A 20,813-nucleotide genomic window follows, 5' to 3' on the forward strand; every position below is an offset into this window, starting at 1 on the left:
ATTTAGAGACTCGTAAGTTGTCAAAACCTTTGTAACAAGAAGAACAAAAATTTAAAAAGTGTATGTTTCATAATATAAATTATTGCTAAACTGATTATACCGTAATGTGTCTCTTACTTATAGTATAATCGAGAAAGTAATGTTCTTCATAAAACAGTGCCTGCATAATTTAATATTTCATTTCAAAAGAGCTTAATCATAACGACATATGTTGGTATTATAAAATATCTATTGATCTTATAGCTGAAAAAGTACGAAACAATTAAATGTTACAAAATAATAACACTTTTGTACGCAATATGAATTTATAACTGCAGCAAATATAAGTCGAATAAAGAATTATACTCGTGCTTACATTCAAAGTATTAATAACAATATCACTGATAGCCGATCAGGACGACTTCACAGGACGTGTATGTAGAGCGCAAGAATTTCGGGCATCCCGCACGTGCACGTAACGCGATATTAAGATGATAGTGCGTCCTGGCACGGGCCATCAAAACGGCGGACTACCGTCTTAATAGCCGGAGATTTATAGTCCCGGCGACGGCGCAAAGTCACGGGGCTCCAAAGAGCGAACGAGAAAGAGAGAGAGAGAGAGAGAGAGAGAGAGAGAGAGAGAGAGAGAGAGAAGCCTAGTCCGCCGTAATATAACCCAACCCAAAGTCCCGTATAGAAAGAAGGTCCATGGTGTATGTATATATAAGGGCTCGTGTGGCAAAGAAGAAACCACGAAACGAGACGAGGAACCACTACGGGCGCCCGGATAAACGGAGGAAACGAAGAAAAACGAAGAAAAAGTGCGTCGCGTGATTCCTCGGCCGCTGACTCCGGCCGTTCGTCGACGATTACGAGACGAGAAAATCGAACGGAGCCAAAAACATCTCGCAGCAAATAATATCCAGGATATATTTTGAGCAAAATCGTCAGCAATCGTCTTTCTGTATTATTTTAATTATTCTTTTGTTCACGCAGTAAGAAAGATAAGCATAATGGTCGAAATAGTTAAATAAATAGGACTTTAAAAATTAAAATAGTGAATTCTTTCTTTCATATCTTCATTAAAATGGGTCATAGGTAATTAACATTGAAAACTTACGTATCGTTGATGTGCCATAAAAAAGACAGACACACGAAAGTTCTGTATGTATAAAAAAAAAAGCGTCCAACTTTAAGTGCACCTGCATTTTTGCGAATATTTTCGGCAACATTAACGTCTTAACGAGCGGTACAACGAGTTCAAGAGAATGAGTCCCATCCCAGTTTTTTTTTTCTTTTTTTCATCGTCGTTTCCACGCAGAAGCGACATAAACCCGTGAGTAAAACATGCTCCTCGAAAAGCACATTGGCGCACCATGGGACGTCCTCGCAGCAACTAAAACGCCTCGCCTCGGCCTCGCTTGAAAATTATTTTATCGTCGCCCGATCGGCCCATGCAGATCGCTTGTTCTTCGTTAATCCCGCGTGTCTCTCATTTCCTTGTCAAATAATTACCGAACGAAACATGCATATGTATCATCCACGCTATTTCGCCGTACTCGAGAAATCCATTCAACGATATTCGTCTGATACAATGTCGTTTTTGCCTGGCGTTATGCACCGTCGACGCCGCCGCTAATTACCGCCACACATGAGGATTATAAAATCAATTTCTACCACGAAATATGCCGTATAAATAAAACATTTCCGGCCTTAACAACCGGCAGCCTTAACGAGCTCGCAAACTTCTCTTGCGAGCAAGTGGGCAGGCGAGTATGCGAATATAACGGCAAACTGTTTAAAGTGTTTCGATATATTCGGGCACGTGCTCGATTTCGCGTATGTTTGTCTGCTCTTATCGGATATCCAATGCACAGATATAAAACGTCCAAGTTTAATCAGTTTGAATATATTGATACGGGATGACCCATACCGATAACAGCGAGTCACGCGCGTGCACGTGCTCAAGAGTCTCTCACGCTTTTGTGACAAACTTTACTCGAGATTCCACGCCACGCCACGCCACACCGCGCCACGCCACGCCGCTCCACGACACGCCGCGCCACACCACGCCGCGCCACGCCATGCCACGACACGCCACTCCACACACTCGCTCAAGGATGCTTAATTAATTCGTAGCCGCGCTTCAACATACCGAATTTATTAGACGACACGCAATCTCATCTCGCGGCCCGATGATGACGTATGCGCTACGGCTTGCTTAAATATTTGACGTACTTGAACAACCGATAATCGACGCCCGACGGTCGAATGATCGAGTACGCGCTTTACTTCGTATCTCCGAATTTTAATCCTCCCGATTGTGAGGTAAATAATATATCTATCGTCAATGCTAATATTTGATATCTAATCACGTGAAAGAAATTTGTCCAATAAAATTATTGTCAATTAATAATATACATTCTATATTTATTTTCTAAACGCGTGCGAGTCCAATTGTTAAAATCATACTTGGTATTTTATCAAAGTTTTTAACACTCACCTACTCGTGCTACTCGATATAATAGCTAAATATATTTGAGCACATGCGATAAAACGTCCGTAAAATTTGATTCGAACGTTGGCAGATTAACTCGGTCTGCTTGGAGAATAATTGTATAACGAAAAATCGCAGTGAAATTGCAAGACCGCGAGTTGGCCACATCGTTTGTCGAAAGGCTGAACGTGCATAAAGGACCACCGGCGGAGTGGCTACGCATTTCGGCAGTCCTTCTGTTACATTATACTTTACACATTCGCCACGGTTCTCTCTTTCCGCCCTCGACAGTCGACCCTGTCCGAACAGCGAGCAGTGGTTTCCCTTTCGAGTTGGAGAAGTCTCTGCGGGGCACTCGAACCCCCGCTCTCTACCATCGCATCGTACCGCCATACTCGGGCCCTTTATTCCTAATTCACAAACCACCGTGGCAAAAAAGAGAGTCACAACGCTCAAGGATATAATATTGCCACCAGCGTGAGACGGTCCTGGCGTGGGCGGAAGAAGCCCGGCGAGTACGCACATACGTTCCTGAACCTCGGCGCGCAGAGACCAGATAAATATCTCTTTTTGTCCATCAGTCGGGAGGCACGCCTGTTTCTCGACTTCTCGGGATACACGAAGCGAAGATAAGAGCAACATATTTCTGCCGGAGTAAAGTAAAAAACCGAATACATTCCGGCGGTATGTTTATCAGCGCGCCATGCTTGTGCCTTGTGCATTGGCCGAAGAGGAGAAAGGGAGCGAAGAGGCGTCTCAGGAAAATACTGGTGTCCGGTAAAGAGAAAAAGACTGAAAGAGAGAGAGAGAGAGAGAGAGACTAGGGGAATGCGTGATATTCGCAAAATATTCGCGCGCGACTGACAATGAAATGCAGAGGCGAGTATGCCCGCGGCGGCCGCGTGTTGGCAAGTCCCACAATACACATATAATCCACGCGGTCGTAAAACGTTAACCACGCGATTACAATCGCTTCTTTCAACGTCGTACTGAGAGTCGTTAGGGCTAACGTTGAAAGGTTCGAACGCGCGCGGGATCCGGGTATTAAATAATGAACAGCACCGGCGCGCGGGCGGTGATTCAATCAATGGATACGGGTCGATCGCTCTCCCTTGCCGTACAGAAATTGCGCGAAAGTAACGCTGATTGCGGACGACGATCCTTTGGTACCGACAGAAACGACGACGGCTAGTGGCGGTAGCGAGACGACGGAGATTGCAACAAAATTGCAATAATCAGCGATAATATTGCCCGCAGCGCAGCGATTGGGCCTTGAGAACACGCGCGCTAATCGCGTGCTAAAGGCACGACATCACGCATACGGCGAGAAGGATGCTAAAGGTATAACTATAACTTGTCGATCCTCACATGATATTTGCGTCGCAAATATTCTTTACTCTCCGTGCCATGATTACGATTTATATCACGAATCAAAGTACACACATTCCGTGCAATTTTATTTAATCCTCTAACCGACATGCAATGAAATAACGTGACTACATGTTATTCTACACGAAATCTACATGAAACCATGTAATTCTATTAAATAACACATGAAAATAATCTTTTATAAAGTCGGTAAAAAATCATTTGTGTATCACATTAATACCCTTCTGATCTTATCAAAAAGTTTATTGATTAATGAGTCTCCTGAATTTTTTATCAGAAAACATTTCGGACTTTGAAATATATGATACAATTTATGTAACATATGCACAACGGTTCAAAAATTTCTACACGATCAAAAATAAAAAAAAAGTTGGATGCGAATAAATGTAAAATAAATTTGACGCAATATGTAAAAACGTTGTGTAATTTATCGCGCTCGCCGAACAACAGCGCTTCAATGAATGATTTAGATTGCGGGCAATTTTAAAAAAGAGAAAAAAACATACATTTTGACTACATTTTGACTCGTAGCGCAATATATTGGCGTAGTATAGTTTAAAATTGATCTCATGGTAAGAAAACATTTCATCTCGCGATATCGGAACCGTATCTATTAGTTATTACCCAAAACAGATTTGACACTGCCGCGAACTTTTCAGGAGATTACAAAACAAAATCTTTACTACACCAACATCCGGGTTACCGCGTTGCGCAAGAAATGACGAATCGTCAAGCATGTACACGCATGTATATGTGCTACACAATTAATAGTTGAAAAATTAATAATAGAGCTATATACTAGGTGTATACATATATATACATATATATATATATATAAAATGCCGCTTCTTACCGCCCTCCTGCGTGCACCGCACCGCGCCACGAGTAAATCACGAAGGCAAGGTCCAACGTCCGGTCAGAGAGAGTAGAATGCCCTCGCGATAATAATTATTCTCCAAACGCAAGACTGGCAATTAGCATCTCATTGGCTTATTTCTCGCTTATGCTAATGGGAATATTATTTAAGCGCGTGCACGAGAAGGGTTGACCATCCTTTTCTTCCTCCCCCACTTCCTACTCTCGGTATCTCTCTTGGCTGCACAATCGGCTTCCTCTTACGCCCATACAGTCTCTCATATATACAGTTTAGTGGCCCGTCGCGTCGCATCGCATCGCATCGCATCGCGTCGCGTCGCGTCGCGTCGCGTCGCGTCGCGTCGCTTCGTATTGCTCGCTTTACCGCTTTTCGTTGCGCGAAATGTGACGTCTCGCCCCGCGTCTTTCTTTCCCCCGTTCCGTTTACGACGCGTACTAAGGAGTAAGGAGCCGGGACACCGCGCCGTTCTGTCCGCCCACGTGGTGTCTCCTCGTGCGGTTTCCCCGTTTAGCACCATCAGGAAATTCCCCGCGATTTACTGGAACGTGCGCAGAGCCGTCTGAGAGCGTACGTGTCGCTCCCTCGAACATCTGAAACCGCTCCAAGAGACCCTCGTGCATTTATTTTGGCAATCATTTTTTTAATGAGTATTCTGTCACATTTTAGTCTACGCACGTTGCTGTAGCACGACAAATCAAAAATTTTTTTTTACATCAGAGAGATCCCTTCACAGAAAAATATCCGAGGGACCGAGAAATATCGTTGTTCTCTTATGGAAATGTCTACTAAGGAGGTCTGACTCGAAGCTTTGTGGTCGGCCGCTGCGTTTCGTCCTGGTCCCATTCTACTAGACTCATCAATAAGGCGATGTAGAGTATAGAACTTACCTTAGATGCCTGGAATGAATCCAGAATGATATTCTATTTAAAGGGAATTCGCGCGGCGCGGTGCTTACGCGAAACATTTAATTAACCATTGTTAATAGTTATTTTCACAGATGCACATATCCCGTTGTACATATGTAAGAATCTGTTTTAACATAATCAAAGGTAGACAATCCAAGTGAGATTTTGTTCTCGACTTTCTCTATCCGCATTGATTTTGTACAGGATAGTGATGACAATTGCGCCGAATTTGCTGCACTTGGAGCACTTTCATGCTCACTCAGCCGTGTATAATGGAAATACTAGAGAAGAGAATCGACAGAACTATCTCTTCACTACGCTACTGACCACTAACAACCAGTGCAGAAAACGGTAGAGTCTCACCACACTCGGCTCGGAAAGCAATCTCACTCGGCGACTTTTCCGTTCTGCGAAATTATCGGCAAAAAGCTTCATTCGATTGGCACAGGAGGGAGATCTTTGTCTCGGAGATAGAGAACGCGGTAGAAGAAAGATGACCGGAGGATGAGAAGAAAAGAACTCCGGAGTTCAAGAGAATCGAGGAGGAAGAGAACGGAAGGTCGATAGGACGAAAGGCGGCGGAAGGAAGAGAGAAAGAGGGTGAAGTGGAGACGAGGCAAAAAGCGCGAACGTTACGTGCCTCTTCTTTACGATAGAAGCTCATTGCTCGTAGATTGCGATTTGCCACGGACGTAATGAAGCCACGCCACCTTCCGCCGGCCTTCCTACAGCAACCGGTAAACAACAACGCGCATGGTGACTACACCGCATACTCGCAGTGGCGGCGAATGCAACGGCGTTTTATATATATATATATATATATACCGGCCTCGAAGAGATGTTCCTCTAGCGATCCATCGCGACAGGTTGGCTGCGCCAACAGTGGTAGACGATTCGACAATTTTTATCTGCCGAACCCATTAAACTCCCTCGATTTACTACTAGTAACACCTGCCAGGGGCGGCTTTTTGCAAATGCACGTCGAGGATAGCCGAGAGCAATGCACGCACAATCGGCACGAAAGACAACGCAAACGTCGATGGACTTTCGACCTCGTGGCACAAAAATCAAGACATAAATCAACGATGAAACTTATTTTTATGTGATTTGTACTTACATCAAGAGAGAGAGAAGGAAAAGAAAAAGATTATAGCAATAAATTTAAAAAAATTTCCAAAAGACTATTAGGACTTTACATGACAATTGTACTAATTTTGTATGTTAGATATTTTGAACTTTTTTCTTTTCTCTCAACTTGCATTAGTATTACATAAGTAAATAAATAAAACATTTTAACATTATCCAGGTTCCTACACATCTATGCTAATATTTTTAAATAAGGTCAGTCGACAGTTGTGACAGTGACAGCCGTAAACGCAAGGTGCTGCCTTGCTCGAATATTTGTGACTCGATACGGTCGTGACAAGCCAGGTAACGGACGTGACGTTTCGAAAAATTGTGGGCAACAGTGCGAGAACACGCTCAACAAAATGCATTTGTCGTTACCATTCTATCTTTCTCTCTTCCATGTAAAAAATCAAAACAAGAGCGTAACAACAATTCGGCATTAGCTCAACATGTGATTTTGAGAAATATAGTACTCGTATATGTTTAAATAAAAACTGTCTATGGAGAAAAAAAGCCGAAAATATTTTCGCAAAAATAATGACGATAAAAAGTACGATCTCCACATATAACCCCAATAAAAATATATATTTTTCGAATATATTCTTGTTAAACGTAACTAATTGATTCTAAAAGACAGAACGTGAGATAAATTTAATTCTACATGCATATTAATTTAAATATAGATGATAGATATAATTTTTCCCCAGTAAAGTTACAATTTATTATTCAATCCTTCTTCTTGTACATACTGTATGCAATTCTATGACATTATTTAAATATTTTCCAACAAATATTTCATCAAATTCTTGTTAACTTTTCGTAATTCAATTTTGAATATGATTTAAATTGCCGTATTTAAAATTTATTTTTTAAGTATATTAAATTTTATTCAATACATTTATGTATTTAGGTATACTTACGTCTTAACGCGTTAAGACATTATTTTTAAAATAGAAAAATATCAAAAATGTTTGCACATGTAAATAGATTCCAGAAAAAACAGTGACATTAGATTTTATCGAAATCGCTTTTAAATTTCTTTGTGAAAAATCTTGTGCAAAACACAATAAAGGCAAGAGATGGCAATGACTCCTCGCGGAATCCATAATGGCGGTCCTAAGTCTCCCTGACCATCGCCGCAAAGCTGCGTGTATACGTTCCTGCTCGACGAGAAAATACACGCTCCAAGTTATTTAAAAAACCCATTTCACTCCGTTATCTCGATCAGAGAACATGAAGGGTCGCCTAAAATATTTCTTCCTCTATGTTCCACCAAAGTTTCGAATAAAATGGTCACTCGCTCGTCAATGAAAACAATACTATACAACATAGTTAGATCTTTAATTATTGCGTCATAAATTATGGCTAAAAATGACCTTTCGCTACAGCACTGTATCTATCCAGTAGAACCATAATGTAACCATTTATTTAGTAAATAATAAAACTGTACATTTATTTCTTTTTTTTATTCAATCTGTTAATAAAGCAAAAATCTGGGATAATCGCAGATAGTTTCAACTATATTTAGGAAATAACAAAAGAATGTAGCATATAGCGGTTTGTTCTGGACAGTGGGACACATTGTTTTATCGTCCAGATATCATATAATAAATGTATCCGTCCTCGTGAAACTCCGAATTCGTGTTCCGACCGGAATAACGACGGATGGAAGCGCGCAACGATAACGCTCCGTTAATTATTCTACTCGCTGGGAGAAAAAAGTGTGGAACTCTCTGGCGTTGACTCGCGCGTCGTAACCTTACTTCCTGACTCGTTATTTCGTTGTTCAAGTCGGCCGACCGTATTTGGGTATCTCGACGAGTGATCGCTCGATGAAATTGAGCGATTAGACGTGCGCCGGAGTCGTCAGGGAAGACGAAACGTGACAACGAGATTTCTCGCTATTTACACACCGCTAAATCGTATAACGCGGTTTTGCGGTCCAGTTTCGCGCTCGAAGCACCCTCCTCTTTAATTATATACATCCGTAATTAATCGTCGATATTTCATCCAAACGAACGAGTCAGCCGTGTTTCGCGATTCTTGCGTTTAAATTTGCACGAATTTTGCAATGATCTCCGTGATGGGAAAACGAGCGATTAGAAATGTCTCATGCACCGAGCATCGTGTATCGGATGACATTATACGCTATAGATGAGCGCAGGGTTGGCAGGAAAAATCCAGTGAGTGGAAAAAACCAGAGTAAATTCCGGATTTTACCGGTCCGGAGTTTATCCATTGGAATAATAAACTGGTAAAAACTATAAAACTGCTGCTTTAAAATATAAGAACATGAAGGTGATTCGGTATCGATGCAACTCTCTTCTTTTACTTGATTTATTCATTTCACTCTTCCTGTCTGATTCACTTTTACTTGAATTATCATCATCGTTCTTTTCAAACTTACTACACTTTTGAAAATGTTGTTTCAGTCGTGGAGGTTTTCCACTAACTAATGTTCCACAAGCAATACATTTCTGCTTAATAATGTTGTCAACTGTACAAGATTCAAAGTAAGCCCATACAGGGCCCTTATATCTTCCTCTTAATGTATTTTTACTCAAAATAATCAAATCTATTTATTTGATTATTTTTAATAGAAAAGACCAGATTTTTTGCCGGTTTTTTCCGGAAAATACCAGTTTTTACCACTGGCATGGACTTTATCCAAAAAATATGGATTTATATATATACTTTTGCCAACCCTGGATGAGCGACGATGACATTGAGAGACGCAATGGATATGTCGCTTACACATGCAGACGAATAAATGAGGAAATACTTACCAGCGAGTCTACCTCCGGATCCGCAATGTAATACGGCTTCTCTTGTCTTATCTGTAACACATATAAGTGCGTTAATAATTAGATCCAGCGTAATTGCGGTATTAAAGCTATACGGACGATCGTATCATCTCGGTGCACATACATACATGTACACATAAGCACAACCAAACCCCGCGCCATACCGTTTTATTCTCATCTTCCCACTTCTTTTTTTTTAAGCGATTTCCTTCGCGTGCTTCCTCTTAATTGGACCCCTACTGTTCAATTCGTACGTACAGAAACGGAAACGCGTCGGGGAACGCGATGGAATCCCGGCGGCAAATCGAAAAGGCAGACAGCAATAGAGGAAGTGGAGAGGCGATGAGATTCTCAAGCATTTTCATGGCGCCGTACGTAATGCCCCAATGAGAATGAAAACAAAACTTCCATATTTTTGGCATTTGAATTATTTATTTTACGTTATTTAAAGGAAGGCACACTGAGAGAAAAATGTTTGGTATTTGTAACTATAATTACATATCACTATAATTATGATTATTATTGCTATATACCGTAAAATAGTTGAAATTACCATAAAAATGATTCAAGTGACTATATAATTTTATAGTTACATTTTGGAACAACCATATTTTTTATGGTTGTCCCAAAATATAACTATAAAATTATAGTTACTCGAATCATTTTTATGATAATTATTCAACTATTTTATGGTTATAACAACTATAATTATATAGTCATTTTAGGTTGCCAACTATATACATTTATTGCTAGAACTATATACATAGTTACTGTTATTATTATTATAGTAGTAATAATCATAATTATAGTGATATGTAATTATAGTTACAAATACCAAACATTTTTCTCTCAGTGCAGAAAGAATTGTAGGGTTAATCTCTTTTCAACATCAAGATCAAAACATTAATGTTCGAGCTGATAATATGAGATTAGAGATCTTATCGCCTCTTTTTCTCTTTTCTTTATCTTTCTCTTTTTCTTTCTCTCTCTTTCGTTATGAGATCAATTACGTTTACCACTGAAGAAGCATAAGCTCTCAATACAAATAAATTGTCAAAATAAATTAATCAGAAAAGAAATAAATATTTCTTTATTTTGTTTCACCTCGTGTTCTATATACTTTTACTTTACAAAAAATTAACGAAGGTTCTCTTGAAGTTATTACAACATCGTTATTTGCTACCCGAGGTTGAATACATTAACAGACCCAAAGAGACTTCTCAGACGGATTGAATGACTTCTCTCTTACGGTGTCGAAAGTGTCCGAAGAGTCGAGAAATGTGAGATTTAGTTGCTTCTCTATGAAAGAAAAAACTTCGAATAATGAAATACTGTCCGCACGCACGAATTCTCAGTCAAGAGCGCGTATTCATGAGCTAGAATTCTGAATGAAAGTTCTCGAGTTCCTGTTCCAATGTATAGATAATAAAGGCGTCTCATGCGACAAAAATACTGTCAACTGTACGTAAGGGAGATAGGAAGGAGGACAGTTCTTACATGGCCCTGTCATCGCGCTTTTTCGCCTCCGAGGTAGCGCCATGCAGGTAGGCAAGATTACAAATTATAAACAGCCTGTTCTGTCTTCTGCGCATCCCTACTTTCTTTTACTTTTAATTCTTTATACGCAATTTTTCCTCAAGTGATAGTTGTTTATACACTAACACGTAGAACTGATGCATCTATAAAAAGGTTAGCAACAATTCGAGAAATAAAAAGATTTGCAACGTCTAAAGTAATGAGAAATGGGAAAATTGACGAAATTAGTCAGCGTTTAATTCTACAATAGTTACACAACATATTCCATCTAGCCTACATCGTTTGTATATATAACAATAAAGGAAATAACACCTTATTGAAACAGTGACGTAATATAGATTTTCCGTAAAAGGAAAAAGCGCGGTATCATCGTACGATGATGGCGGAGGAAATCGTTCTCGTACGAGAATGTTCGATGAGAAAACAAACATCGATAGATGCGTATAGAAACGTCAGCTTTTGCTGGCTGTCAGGCACATAACTCAACGCGCGGCGGAGACGGTAAAAATATTGTGCGATAATATTTAGAGAATACTCTCGTTCCGGCACGCGGGGTGTCTGTTCGGGGGAGGGGGAGGGGAGGGAGGGGGCGGCCTCGTGTGCACGTACGAACACCACATGGAGGAAAATACACATGTGCATTGCGTACGTGGTGTGCGCCGATCCTGCCGAGAGATATACGAAGCAGCTGCTTTGGAGGCTGCTGCTGTTGCTGCTCTCTTGCCTCTACTATTGCTGCCGCCCCCTCGAACCCTCCGTAAAACCCTTCCCTAATTCTAAGCAGTTGGAGAATTCTAAGTAGACTGGAATACGTGTGACACGAGCGAAAGATTTTCCAATTTCTTTTCTCTTATTTCTCGCAATATTAAATACTCTAAATGGTATTGTACAACATTAATAAGCTTCAAAAAATATCTTTTCATTTAACACAGTTGCGTTTATAATTGCGAAAAATTTTATGCAAATAAAAATGAACAGAAATAATAAAGAGAAATTAATTTCAATATTCTCTTCAGCAATTTTCATTATTTTTATTTTCTCTCGTACATTTTGCGATAATAATGTGATTTTTAGTTATTTGAAAAAATAACAACGTAATGTCAAATATTACATTTGTCCTGTACATGTTTTCTAGAGCTAAAATAAAGAAGAACCTTTATTTTTTCTAACTTTCTCAAAAACGAGACCCGATTCTCAAAACCCTTTAACAAAAGAATAAAATAGAAGAATAAAATTTCTTCCAGGAAAGCAGATAAAAAGGGACTATAATAAAAGACATTTAACTTTCTTAAATAAACTAATATCCTCTTATATCCGTTACAATCGTTAAAGTAAGTATTTCCGAAAGTTCTTCACGCATATTATCGTTAGTTCGTGCATATAGGAGCTTAGAGAGAATGTAGCAAAAATGAATGTTTTTACAGAAATCGGTTAACATCAGAAAGGATGTTCTACACAATAACGCAGATGGTTCTAAGCTCTTTGAAGCAAACAAATTCAAGAAAATTTGCAGATGTAAATTTGACTCGCTTCGACAAATACTCTATTCAAACAATAAATATTTTACAATCTCTTCAAAAGTAGAAATATGCGTGACAGAAAATTAATTAATTTGAGAACTCGTTTCTATTCAATCTACGCACAAAGTTAAAGTCCGCTTTCAAAATACTCTTTTCAGTGTAAGTAATTAACATGATTGTAAACTACCCAAAGTACTGAATACAATTCGACATTTAAATTAGTGAGAGTTAATGAATGATTCCAAGTGATAGGAATGACTGCACGGCACGTGTTTTTGTAAACGACATGACACGAGCGAGCGTCGAGTCGCGAGGAGGAGAACCAGCCACGGCAGAGCGCGTGATACCGCGTGATCGCTATTGCGTGGTAGCAACACGTCAAAACGGGGAGATATTTACGCTAGAACGCGATAATTGCGAAATTGTAGCACGGCAAGACCGCTGGCGATAGTCGTGCGGCTCGTAACAACAGAATTAAACGTGTATACACGCCTGGTGTTGAAACAATTAAAACGAGAAAATCTGAAACGTGTCGGAAATGCACAAATCGAAATAGTTCCAGAAAGCTTACAAATGGATCGAAGTGATCCTGAAATATGTTTTGTTTCACAAATATTCGCACCGTTGCGACACGACGTTAAAATCTTAATGATCGTATTAATCAAGACAGAACTTTTAATTACATGCAACAACAGGTATGCAATTTTGATATTGTACGTAAAAATATATCAAAAGTACGGTGTATGACTTTCCTCTCTCTCAACTGCTGAAAATTTCATGATAAAATAACAAATTTAAATTAAATATCTTTAATTTAAAATTTTATATTAAACATACCGCTTTAGTTACATTTTAATATTCGATTAATTTCTAATTAAGATTTGATGATCACTGTAAATATAGTCTAATTCACCGATAGCATTGCGATAACATCGGATAACGGAAAACCGGTTCAAATATAACCTACCTATACTAACGAGTTTTACGTGGGTTTCGTTTAGTTAATTGACCTCGAATCTTAAAATTGAAGCATCTCGATAGCGCAGTATTTCTCGTAACGGCTTGTTAATTCTTTAGATCATATTATAACGTATTATCAATGATTTTCACATAAAGATTTCTCAATGTAAAAACAATTTAATGAATATAGTGTTTATAGCATTTTTGTATATGGGGTCCTTGAATCATGAAACTGAACAGAAGGAAGTTAATAAATGTCACAGAAGAATGAGAACTGACAGCTTTGAATAGAATGCATTCATCTAGTAATCATCATCAATGCAGGAACAGCATTTTATGAGGGTTTAATGTTACTAGAGATAGGTGCATTCTAATTATACCAATAAATCGCTACAGGATCTTTCTTCTCCGGTTCTCTCACTCACCTCTTTCTTTCCCTGCATTTGTGAGCACGACACAGAATCGAGATATCGTGATGAGTGTCCGCACGCCCACGTCTCCATATTCAGTACTTTGGCAGTTTCGACTCATTGTTTAAAATACAATTAAGTATACAAAAGGGAGAAATTTCTCGGCCATGGCTAATAATAGCGATACATCATGTCTTAGCGATGCGCATATATAAATTATTAAAAATTATTTAGATTACCTATAAATAAATAGCTTTCTTAAGCTCGTACACATAATGCTTAACTGTCTCTCGTGTTTCTACTGTTAAACGGTAGAAAAATAATAGATTTATAACATGGTTAATCATAAATTTCCTTATGCAACAAAATTCTTTTAAAGTCAAGTCTTTATAAGTGGATAAGTATGGATCAAGGGCTTTTATTCATAGTCGAACGAACATCGCGACGCTCATTTAACCGGCTAGATTCACGTAAAGGTCGGATGCACGGCCGTGAGGCGGCGAAGCGCAAGTAAATTTTTCGACGCGGTCGCCGGCGATGATCGCGAAAAAAAAAACGAGATGCCTCTTTTGACGGGTGAAAAAAAGGTGTAACAAAGGCACAGCGTAACGTAGCGCAGCGGGGGTACACCCGATGGCACGTTGCAGCCAGGCAACGACGTCGAAGGTAACGAGTGCGCGCGCGCGCGCGAACCAAGAGATAGAGAAAGAGGACGAAAAGTCCATGGCGAGAGAGAGAGAGAGCGAATATAGAAGGGCAGAAGAGGGCACGGAAGACTGGAACATCGCGGTGTGCCCCCATAGGACACACGATGCGTGGACCGCAGGGGGGGATAATAGTGGACCCATTGAATAGATCAATTTACAATGGCAGAAAATGAGCAGTTCCCCACTCCCATCTTGCATCGTATGCCCCTCTCGATGCCTCTTCGGCCCCCCTACTGCCATCGCCGCGCCGGCTCGACTCTCCACACTTCGGTGCTTCTCACGACTCCGACCAACTCCGACGACCGCCGTGGTCGGGCCCCAACTGAAGACCGCGCATGCGCCATGTCCCACGGCAGCCATGGCGCATGCGTGCACGCATGCACGCACGCACGCACGCATAGTACGCACGCAACGAAACGCAAAATAATCCCGCGCACAGCATGCGGCCCTTTTGTCGTACGGCCCTATCGCCGCGCCGCGCCGCGGCGGTACTGATACACGGGGTGAGAAGGGGACACACCGAGGGATACGAGGGCATGGCTCACACGGCACGCCTCAGAAACCGCCGCAAGAGGATTGTCACCTGCTTATCTGCCGACGTGCATCGTCGCGTGTGTGTGGGTGTGTGCGTGTGCGTGAAATCTACGCGCCTAGTGACGGCCTTCAAAGGCAACGCTCGCTTGAATATCGATGCTTTACAAAGTGTTGATTTGAGATGTATGAGAAAGTAAAAGAAAATAGATATCACTATACAATGCAGGTATTCCTAGAGGCGATTGCATGGAACGCGCAAGAAAGAAAAATGAGATACGTTGATTTTAATTTAGTTAAATAGTTTCAAATTAATGCAAAGCGAATTTTAAGTTATTAAAATGGTTATCGATAAAATATTGTAAATGAAATTTTAGTTAAATGAGATAATATTACATTAAAAATAATCTTCGAATTTTCAAACCTTGACAAATGCTAAAAATAAATGTATTACTCACATTGAAACAATGTAAGAATATCTGATTGAAATAATAAAAGTGACAATAATCAATTAATATAAATTAATTATAAATCTCTCAAATAGATGTTTTATTTAGCGTATTATATGCACTCTAAATACTGTATACAATTTTAATTATGATAAAATGTAACACAATTTTCTTTTTAATAATTTCATCACTTTCATTTATCCAATTGTATCCATTTTCTTTTCCGCGTGCGTTGACTGTATTACTATTAATTTAGCGTTATTAAAAAATCAGGATATACATATATATAGAAGAAAAGACTACATGGCTGTCAATTTCTACTTTGATATTCTACGAGTTTAATCACGAAACTAACTTCGACGCCAAAAGGGACAAAGAAAAATATTCGAATAAAAAACGGGATCATATCGAGGCGATATACACACACGGCATCGTCGCGGAATAAACGTTCCGTAGTCATAAGCATTATTTTTCGCGCGTTTCGAAATGCACCTCATGGTGCGCCTTATTAAGATGCAAATATCATGTCAGTTTCGCAATGCCGCCGGGTATCTTCAACGATATACACCAGTGTGTAATAACGTCGACGCTGGTTCGTAGATAAATAATATAGCAACGCGAGGTTCGCGATTTTTACGCGAGTTTCACCATGTTCCGCTTCCTCTATCGAGGAAAAAGAGCTGAAGAAAAAGATACGCGTTCGATTATCTCGAAAATCTCGATACGCCGGATATTTGGAGCGTTCTTATCATTTGGTGCTTTTCGGCATCAACAAGACAAAATAATGTATACATACGGGTCGCCACTTTATCCTACCTCGCGCCGAGGCTTAATTCTTATCGTTATCTCAGCATAGCGTTGCTCAAAGCCACTGCTACCGTATTACCGACACCCTATATTTAGATGTAAGACTCGACGAATTTCTTTTTCTTCCAGCGATAATAACGCGAAAGTGAACGTAAGTCATTCGTAAAAATTCTTATAATCGTATATCTATTGTGCAACGATACTGTTAAAACATATTATCTATTACCTTGGTTAAGAATTTGAATTAATGATGCATCGTGCATAATATAAAATCCTACGGTATCGGTTCAGTCGCATAATGCCACATGAAAATAACTGGAGGTTACAGCTATCTAACGGTGCAACGTAATGGGTCCGATACCCTTCAATCTAAATGTGCTGAATTCGTTTGCATCGCTTCACCATAAGCAAACGAACGTGATAACATTTTTATTGCCCGTTCTGTCGTCTCAACTTAATATGTCGTCGTGAATGCTATATTCCTAGAAAATTACGTAAAAAAAAGGCAGGCAAAAGTGAGTTTTCTTCATTATAAACTATACTTTATTCAAAATATCATTTTCGATTTATTTCCAACTCTAATCACGTTTCTCATAGCAAAAAAATTTATTATTCCCAGCATAAACCGAGAGATTACATTTGTCCTCGCTACATATCGTATAGTTGAATATATCAACGCTTAGTTCCATAAGTCATTAATTAGTTCAATATTTTTGAAGTAGAGCACTTTGAAGCACTCGAATAACAGGAAGAAAACGTGACACTTTCAAACATGAAATATTCATTTTTTTTACTTTCCTACTATCGAATGACATTAGTCGTTCTAACCATGTATATCACGTTATCGATGCAAATGTCTGTGGCGAGCAAATTATCTATAGAAAACACGCGGAAACTCGCATTGGACTGGTTATACTTTCCGAGACCTTCGAATAGACCTACGTGCGCGATCTGGCACGCAGACGGCAAAATGGTATGTTTTAAAAGGTCCAAATCGTTTCACGGCATGCGGCCCCATGGGCTCTCGAGTTACCTACGCGTGTCCTTGGGGGGACCTGCCTCAGGTGAGCCGCTAGAGGGAAAGAAAAAATAGGAAGACTGAAGAGCAAGAGAAGAGAAAAAACGCGCGCGAGAGCGAGCGAGTCTTCTGCTTCGTAGCTAGAAGCAGAAGCCTGTATACCCAGGCCCCAGGTCTTTCAACGGTAATCCTAAAAATAAGTCCCACGGATAGGCAGGGTTCTTCTTCTTCCAGGCACGCTAGCGAGTCTCGTGCGTGGATCTACTGTTTCGGGACGGAGACGAAATCTTGGCGCGTCCTCGTGACTCATGCCAAGACCCGAAAATCCCTCCGGGACATTCTCTCACGGAAGAATCGTGCGACAAAGTTCGCCGAACAAAATTGTTAGATTTTCGCAAAGATTTCGTCCAAGGATCTTTTAAAACATACCAAGGAATTTTTAAAGCAGCTCACAATTATAACTGTTGTGACTATATTTAAAAAGTCCTTTTATTTTTAAATCACTCAAGTAAGTCAGTCAGTCTGCAGGTAAAAAATATCAGTCAGTATCGGACTGTCATAGCAGTCACATCACATAAATTTACACATCTTAATTTTAACTGCCTGACTAATATTTTTATACATTTATACATTTTTTATTCGTTGATTTTGGATTAGTAAAATTTTATATATTTATATAATTTTAATCTCTAACTTGGTGACTAACAGTTTTAACAATTTCACATATATTTATTGACCTTATAATTATAATGACTGATATAAGCAACTTGACACGCATCTTATCTACATCAAATGTTGGAAGGATGTAGAACCATGACGGTGAGAGAGTTCTTTAACATATTTATGAAATTGCTTGTAGATCTGTACCTAAAAGATTATAACTTATAGACAATTGTGAAAAATTTTCTATCAACCGATCGTCCAACCGATTGCGAGCAATTTGTTTTCACTCTCCGTTTATGGTGTTGCATCTGATTTACATAAGAGACGGATCACATATAGTTACAGGATTAGTTCAATACATCCTTTGTAACGTTTAATATTGACTTCTTTAATGCGTTTCTATTCTGCGAATTCGAAGCATCTGATGATGGCACAATTATGATGCCGAAACATGTAATGTAACACAATGTAATATTAAGGTTTTTAAATTATATTCATATTTTTATATCAATTTATTGGAATGTAAAAATTGTTAACGTGTTACACATATATTATATCTGAACTTGACTCTAACTTGCCCTTCTATGTTCTTGATATTATTGTTAAAAAATATTATCTCAATCATATACGATCATTTATTAATTGCCCATGTAAATTTGATTTCCAAGAAAAACTATTTTCTCTATTACTTTATATTCTATTAATAAATTCATAAATCTGATTATAATGTTACAACAGCGTAAATATATATACCCACGTCGAATAAGATTCGCCAATGCGATATGACATACACACATATCTATATCCATAGTCCATACATATAGTCTTTCTTTATATATTTAATATTCTGTAAACTTACTTGTTTTGAGAAAACGGCAATGTCCTCGTTGAAGCTTTCTGACGAACAAACGTCGCCACCGGCTACACCAGGCTCGCGCGGTGTACACGTTGCCAACTCACACTTTTCGAATATGAGTGCGAGAAGCGGGAACAGGGGGTGTCTGAAAGAAGAAGTGAGAGAATACGCTTAAAGATAACGGGAATAACGCAAGATGAGTGAGTGCGGCAGATACGCGCGCATTATACTAACGGAGCGTATGCCGCCGCCGTTTCGCAAAGCAGCGCCGATCTCGGTAAGCATGCTAATTAACGCTGCAATCTTTCGAGCTTCTGGCCGACGCGACGGCTTCTGGCCCGATTCATTTCTGCGAAGAGACGATAAATTATTATCCGATGCTCGCGTTATATTACATAACGACGAGCGTCGGCACTTGCGAAAGGAGGCGCGAAAATCTCCAACGAAACAAACTTGGCGTTCACGAACGTAATTAATTAAGATCGATATAATTAGCAGGTCACGCGTGCGTGCGTGTATGTAGTAAAGAAATGTACGCAGTAATAATGCTTCTGCGTGACGACAAGTGTCTTAAGGGGATGCTGGAGGGACCCAATTATCGACATTGCAATTTAATCAAAATCTCCAAATTGACTAAATGGAATAAAAAATCTTTTTACAGGATTAAAGTAAATGCAAAATCCTGACGTGGTGCAGTGGATTTTATACCAAAATAAAAAAAAAGTTAAAAAAATTTTTTACTTTTTTTCGATTTTAGTATAACATCTACTGCACCATGTCAGGATTTTGCGTTTACTTTAATCCTGTAAAAAGATTTTTTATTCCATTTAGTCAATTCGGAGATTTTGATCAAACTGCAATGTCGATAATTGGGTCCCTCCAGCATCCCCTTAAAACGATAGACCAATACACTCATACCCTAGGCCTTCCCGTGCAGAAGAGGTCTCTTCGCGAGTGTTCCGGATGTCCGTAAATAGCGTTTCTCGAATCGTCGAGGCGTGGCCCGTGCGAAAAAGCGATCTGAATCGACAAAGTCTCGTCCGCACGGCGGTAGACCGGCAGCACGTTTTTCTCTTATCCGCGTAGCGTTTTTCTCTTATCCGCGCGTGACCGACGGGGTGGGCCGCCTGTTAGCGCTACGAGGACGCAATTAACTCGGACAACCGTGGTGGCAGAAGAAGCAAAATCCGGCGTGAAGCGCTTAACCGAAAAGCAGGGGACTATTTTACTGCTATCCGCGTGGAAAAAATCATTCCGACGCTTTTATACAGCCATTAGATTTCGCTCCCTACATTTTGTTACGCGGAAGAAAACGACGTTACACACGGAAACCCAAAGCTGATTAGCTAATTACAAAATCCTCATATACGTATTGTATACATTCCTATGTATTACATCGACATTTTTCCTCGCTCGAGCGCACATTTTACGCAGAATAATTTTATACTTTATTTTCTGCAAGATAATATCAGCAGTAATCAAAGAATTCACACAACTTGTACTATTTTTTCCCCTGTAGCTCAATTTATAATTTATTCGTGATTCGTGAATATACGCATATACAGTATATGTCCCGAAACAAATTGAATAATGATGAAGAAAAATCGATAATAACGAAGAAAGGATGGATCTCTTTTGCCAATAACAACCAGGGCAAAATAACACGTGTGTTCGTGGAAAACTGCGAATTCAATGGAAAGGGCATGCTAAATAATAAAAACAGTCGGAAATCGTTCTTACTTTCCTCGGATAACCACGATAAATTCAAACACGCATC

The 20,813-nt window shown here is 39.6% G+C and overlaps 1 protein-coding gene across 4 annotated transcripts in view; it reads right to left on the reverse strand.

The window, feature by feature from the left end:
- The window catches only part of hth (Meis homeobox homothorax), a 446,666-nt gene that overhangs the window by 366,490 nt on the left and 59,363 nt on the right, over positions 1-20,813 (reverse strand). For all 4 annotated transcript variants that reach the window (XM_018505263.1, XM_018505262.1, XM_018505259.1 and 1 more), the window contains exons 3-4: positions 19,040-19,181; positions 9,562-9,612 (exon numbers count right to left, since the gene is read on the reverse strand). In XM_018505263.1, the coding sequence (XP_018360765.1) occupies positions 9,562-9,612; positions 19,040-19,181 (193 nt within the window). The remainder of the gene's footprint in view (positions 1-9,561; positions 9,613-19,039; positions 19,182-20,813) is intronic.

Source organism: Trachymyrmex cornetzi, unplaced genomic scaffold (assembly GCF_001594075.2).
Source record: "Trachymyrmex cornetzi isolate Tcor2-1 unplaced genomic scaffold, Tcor1.1 scaffold203, whole genome shotgun sequence".
In the NCBI taxonomy this organism is placed as follows: Eukaryota; Metazoa; Arthropoda; class Insecta; order Hymenoptera; family Formicidae; genus Trachymyrmex; species Trachymyrmex cornetzi.